This window comes from Nematolebias whitei, chromosome 2 (assembly GCF_014905685.2).
Source record: "Nematolebias whitei isolate Nwh7 chromosome 2, NemWhi1, whole genome shotgun sequence".
NCBI classification, from domain to species: Eukaryota; Metazoa; Chordata; class Actinopteri; order Cyprinodontiformes; family Rivulidae; genus Nematolebias; species Nematolebias whitei.
This window is the reverse complement of record NC_056499.1, coordinates 6,357,087-6,363,208: the sequence shown is the minus strand read 5'-3', so window position 1 is coordinate 6,363,208 and position 6,122 is coordinate 6,357,087. Positions and strand designations below refer to the sequence as shown.

Sequence of the window (6,122 nt, the reverse complement as noted above, 5' to 3'; positions counted from 1 at the left end):
AACAACAACAACAACAACAACAACAACAACAACAACAACAACAACAAGAAGCAGCATCATACCTGATATTATTTTTGAGAACTTTTAAACAGCTTTGGCATTTGAACGTGGTGTTGGTTTTTTGCGCCTCCATTTTTCTCGGATCTCCCTCGAAGCGGCCATAGTAGAAATCTGCGACCAGCATGACGAGCTTGTTCGGACCCGTGTTCGGGGCTGACGGAGGTTGACTTGCCACAATCCCACGGCAGCACTGAAATTAACAACAAAGGTGCTTTTGCTCCGTAGTCCAGAATCTTATTTAATTTATTACTGGGACCACATGAAGGACATCTTTGATTAACCTTGAAAAACATCTGTATCCAAATCAGATTATTATTGCTTTATAGAATATAAATAGTAAAACAATCTAATAATTTACACATAATGTCACAAGTTTCATTGTGATACACTCAGACGTGTTCCAGCGTCAGGCCATTATATTATATAATATATTATATACGGACCATTATATGAAACTTGAGGGATTCCTCTGACAGAAACTCTTCTTGACAATTGGGACAGTTTTTCTTTGCGATTCCGTTTTCCACTCTGACGGGTACTTTTCCCGGAGCTGCAAAAACAGCCAGATGATCCAATTAACAAGACAATAAAAAACTATCTGCAAACGACAATTATTTTAAATTGTTCTTAAAGAGCCGTCATCTCGTTAATGGTAGTAACTTACTAAAATCCAGCTTCGCTTTCTTCACAACATTATCTACGTCTTGTGACGTCAACCCCCGTTTATCTGAATAAAACCAAACCAAAACGTTTACAATCTGATCATTTCCGGTGTAAAAGGAAAGCGAACGCAACGTTACGAGAATCACTTTTGTTGATGCTGTTGTCCGTCACAGACACAGGCTTCACTGAAATGCCCTGCAGAGTCTGAGAGTTGAACCGTTTCAGCTGCTGATGCCCAGACTGCGTCGAATACATGGCAGGGCTCTGGACATTAGACAACGTCACCACGTTGTTCTTAATTTGTTGGACCTGAGGCCTGTGGACCCCTCCTGGTATCACGGAGGTTGGAGAGACCTGCTGTAAAATTTGTGACTGAGGGGCTGAAAGACAGAGAACACGAACCTGGTCTCAAAAATTACAAACTCTCTGAGGCGAGTGCAAGAATGTCCTCATCTTGACTGTACCTGGTACGATTGTAAAAGATGTTCCAGGGGGATACTGTGCCCCAAGAGCAGCGATAAGGTCGTTGTTGTTTGCCAATCGTGGAGAAGCAACAATGAACCCCTGAAAACAAACAAAATAATTATCCACAGGAAATGACTTTTTATACTGCATAGTTTGGTTCCAAAAACCACTTCACATGTAAAAATACCTGATTATTAACTATAACAGGCTGCGGAGTCATTGACGTCAGGGTGGGTGATGCAGTTTTTGCTGCGGGAACATTCAGCGGCAGCACCATCGGTGAGGGACCAGCAATGGATTGAGGAGAAGGGGATTTTATTTTCTGAGTCAATGCACTGTTCTTCAGACGAGGCGCGGGGTTAACTTTATCATCTTTTTCATTATTGGCTGTAAAACAAGGCAGTGACGCATTTATTACCCAGTCTTGACACACAAGAAAACAAATCCCCAATAAACCGAAACAAGCGGTTAAAAGATGAGCAAAGATCCAGACATACAGAGCACTCCAACAAAGATGGGCTCGTCGTCATCATCATCGATTAGGTGAACTTGAGGAACTTGTTTTTGCCACGGCTCCAGCTCCTCCTCCACACACTCCATAAAGAGTTCAGACATCTTGGACCTGAAACGAACAACATAACACATCTAACGAGCTGTGACCACCACAGTAAAAAAAAAACACACACACAAAAAAAAACAGGTCAAGCTTGTTGCATACTCCATAAGAACTAAGAAAATTGTTCTTTTTTTTCTCTCGAGACATCAAGAACAAGAACAAAGTTGGCTTTGGTCAGGACATTTCATGCTTCACAAGAAACTCAAGTGAAAAACTCCTGGGACGTCTTTAAAGCGCGTTTCTGATTATCGTTGCCTACTTCAAATTTCTGACACAACAGCTTTCAAAAACCACCTGAGAAAAAAAGATCTGGCCAGTTGAGCTGCAAGAACTCCCGAATCAGGACTGGGAGAAAATAAACTATGCCATTCTTTTCTTGATGACCTGAAAGAGAGAATAATTTTCTCTGTTCTTGTGGAGCCTGTAGCAGATTTCAGTGTTTAATATTGTTCTTGCACAAGGTGTGCACAGCCTCTGTAAACAAATAAAAGTGGTCATTCAGAAATAAAAACGCATGGTCTGTACTTCCAATTAATAATATTTACCTCAAAGATGGAGAAGGTATAAATACCCAAATTGGGGCTTTTCTAGTTGGAGCAAAAAAAAAAAAAACGGTCTTCTTGTTAGCTAATGGTCATAATCAGGTTTAATAATAATGAGTCAGCCAGTGCTCCCTCAGACGTCTCCAGTTGGTCCAGAACGCTGCTGCTCGGCTTCTACCTGGAGTTCATAAGATGGAGGACATCACCCCCACTCTGGCTTCACTCCACCAGCTGCCTGCTCATTTTAGAGTCCATTGTAAGATTCTTTTATTTGTTTTTAAAAGTTTAAATGGTCTTTCTCCGTCCTTCCTCTCTGAGCTGCTTCACCTGAACTCTCCTGGTCTGTGCCTCAGGTCAGCTGATCAGCTGCTCCTGGAGGTGCTGAAGTCCAAACAGAGGCTCAGAGGGGACAGGGCTTTTTCTGTAGCAGCTCCATTATGGAATGATCTCCATCTTCCCCTCAGTCGACCCCTTCACCGTCACCTTTAAAACTTTTTAAATTGCATTTTCATTCCCTGACTTTTGACACAGTCTGAGACTTGCTGTGGTTTATTTTTACTACGGTTTTATTGCTTTTTTTTTGTTTTTATTGGTATTAATGTTTTGTTTAAATTTTTTTTATTTTACATGTTCATGAATATCTAACCAGGATAATCACTGTTAAATATCACATCATGTTGCTGCTGATCTGTTTCATGTTGCTGCTGATGTGTTTCATGTTGCTGCTGATCTGTTTCATGTTGCTGCTGATCTGTTTCATGTTGCTGTGTTCATGCGTGCTCATCTGCTCACACAGACTCATGTTCGTGCTGCTGTTCGGCGTATTCTTTTTATGCTATTAGTGCTTAGTGTATTTTTAGTTGATGTTTTTCTTAGTTCACATCTTAGATCTTATCACTGTTTTTCTTTTACATTTTAATACTTTTGTTGGATGTAACTGGGACCCTGTGTACACAGTGTCGTTCACATGTGGTGGAACGACAAATGAAGAACTTTGAATCCTTGAACGTTTTGAGTCACTTAGTCATTTTATACATCTCCAATGAATGTAAGAAAGACTCTACTAACATGGCTCTTCTCCGATAACGTTCTTCAATAAACAAGCTGGTTGTGTACAGCACTTTGTTGCAGCTGTGGTTGTTTTAGTGCTTTATAAATAAAGTAGTGGTAGATTCAGATTCAGAGATTCTTTTATGTCATGTGCACCATATGTGGTACATGTGGTGGAACAAAATTGTGTACACAGGGTCCCAGTTACATCCAACAAAAGTATTATGTAAAAGAAAACCAGTGATAAGATCTAAGATATGAACGAAGAAAAGCATCAGCTAAAAATATGTTAAGCACTAGTAGCATAAAAAGAATACGCCGAACAGCAGCACGAACATGAGTCTGTGTGAGCAGATGAGTACGAATGAACACAGCAACATGAAACAGATCAGCAGCAACATGAAACAGATCAGCAGCAACATGATGTGATTTGTCACAGTAATTATTCTGGTTAGAGATTCATGAGTCTAACAGCCTCAGGGTAGAAGCTGTTCCTCAGTCTAGTGGTTCTACACTTAATGCTCCTCAACCTCCTTCCTGAGGGGAGCGGGGCAAAAAGTGTGTACTGGGTGAGTGGGGTCCTTCATGATGCAGGTGGCCCTCTTCCTGCATCTGGAGGTGTAGATGTCTGTGATGGTGGGGAGGCTGACTCCAACATCTTCTGTGCAGCCTTCACCACTCTCTGCAAAGCTTTTCTTTCTGCAGCTGTGCAGCCTCCATGCCACACGTTGAAGCTGGAGCACAGGATGCTCTCCACTGCACACCTGTAGAAGGAGGTGAGGACTGAGCTTCCCAGACCAGCTCGTCTCAGTCGCCTGAGGACGTAGTCTCTGATGAGCTTTCTTCATCAAGCTGGAAGTGTTGTTGCCCCAGTTGAGGTTGTCATTCAGGTGCACACCCAAGCACTTGTAGCTGGAGACCACTTCCACCGCAGATGGTCGTATGTTCGGAGGGGTAGGTGTGTTTGCTCCTTCTGAAGTCCACGACCATCTCCTTCGTCTTCTTCACATTGATGTGAAGGTTACTCTCCTTGCACCAGCTCCAGGTGTTCCACTTCCTGCCTGTAGCTGAACTCATCTTTGTTTGTGAAGCATCCAACCATCGCTGTGTCATTAATTCATTCAACCTTTATTTAAACAGATAAATCACATTGAGCCTAAAAGACTCATTTACAAGTGAGACCTGTTTGGACAGACAAAAACAGCGGTAAACTGGACACATGTAGGAGTTGGAGGCGAAAACATTCCTATCAGACTTTTTTTTTCCTGCCTGAGAAAAAAAACTTCTAATATTTAAAAAACACCTCGCACAAACAGCACATAGTGACGTAGACATTCTGCAGAGGGGGGGAGGTGAGATCAGTGAGGAATGTTCATAGATGCTCTCGAGGTCACTGTAAGAGTTCTGATAAGCATGGAATAATCAGCCAATGTCCTCCGGTGAAATCCAAAATCATTGTCAAGGAAGAGGGCTGGCACAAGAGGAGGGGGTGTGCCAAAGAGACCATCTTAGCACCAACATAACTGGTTTGTTCCACTTTGGAGTAAATTGTTTGGGGGAAGAATCAGTTTTGTGTTGTGCATTTCCTTGACTGATGAAGCCTTCTGGATGGAAGGTGAAACGTTTAAGCAAAAAAAATAAACTGTCCAGATGACCTGACTGAAAATTTTTGGATTCTCAAGGTATGTCGAGGAATGGCCAAGAATAACGTCTATGAGAATCCAAGAGTCCTGAAATTATGACAAAGTTTCTTCAGTTGGTTTCATCTGGTTATCAGTTGGAAATTCCTCAGGGAGGGGGTGGTGAGCGTCAGATCACATTTTCTCCAGGCAAATTCAGATAAGATGACCTTCAAGACCAGCCAAGGGAGCCAAATTCAAATAAACACACAATTGTTTTGGGGACAGACAGAACTTAATGACATCTACCTTGAGTTTGTGTTGGTCCACTCTGTTCCGAAATGTCCAAAATACATGGCCACACCTAAGGAACGTGCCTGAGTAAAATCCCCAAGATCTGATCCATTCTGCCCAAAACTTTGGGTCCGGATACTCAAGACACGAACCAAGCAATCATAAAGGCAAGCAGCGTGATCGGGTCCAAATTCGTTGCCGACGACTTCTTTGATTGATTGATAAAACCAGCAACCAGCCGAATCCAAAAAGCAGGAACCAGTTATCGAAAATCCAATTAAATATGCGTCCTTAAAATCAACAAATGGCAGCAGAGATAGACATATCCTCAAGTCTTCCAAGTCGATGAGATATCCAGCTGTGTGCGTGCCAACAGGGCAAATCGGCTCACCTAAAGCCTGTCTTCTCTTCAAGAAATGTTGTAAATTGAGTTGAGGGACCAACTGATCCAAACAAGTCCATAATTATGGTTCAGAAGAAATGCAAGAGAGTCTCACAAGCAGTTTCACAGACAGACAGAGCAGCAGAGCAGAGAGGGAGGGGAGAAGCATCCGATCTCGGCAAGAGCAAGTGGTGAATGTGATCATCTGCAAACTTTATAATGTGACAGCCTGGATGGGTAGGTGTACAGTCGTACTAGTACTACTACTACTAGTAGTAGTAGTGGTAGAAGTAGTAGTAGTAGTAGTGGTAGTTGTAGTGTGGTAGTAGTAGTAGCAGTGGTAGTAGTAGTGGTAGAAGTGGTAGTGGTAGTAGTAGTAGTAGTAGTAGTAGTAGTAGTAGTAGTAGTAGTGGTAGAAGTGGTAGTGGTAG

The 6,122-nt window shown here is 42.2% G+C and overlaps 1 protein-coding gene across 1 annotated transcript in view; it reads right to left on the bottom strand.

Moving 5' to 3' along the window:
* znf280d (zinc finger protein 280D) overlaps positions 1-6,122 on the bottom strand; it is a 27,253-nt gene that overhangs the window by 17,096 nt on the left and 4,035 nt on the right. Inside the window, exons 2-8 of the mRNA XM_037696006.1 lie at positions 1,686-1,810; positions 1,376-1,575; positions 1,188-1,287; positions 870-1,103; positions 725-787; positions 504-610; positions 63-250 (exon numbers count right to left, since the gene is read on the bottom strand). Of these exons, the coding sequence (XP_037551934.1) occupies positions 63-250; positions 504-610; positions 725-787; positions 870-1,103; positions 1,188-1,287; positions 1,376-1,575; positions 1,686-1,803 (1,010 nt within the window). The 5' untranslated portion in view covers positions 1,804-1,810. The remainder of the gene's footprint in view (positions 1-62; positions 251-503; positions 611-724; positions 788-869; positions 1,104-1,187; positions 1,288-1,375; positions 1,576-1,685; positions 1,811-6,122) is intronic.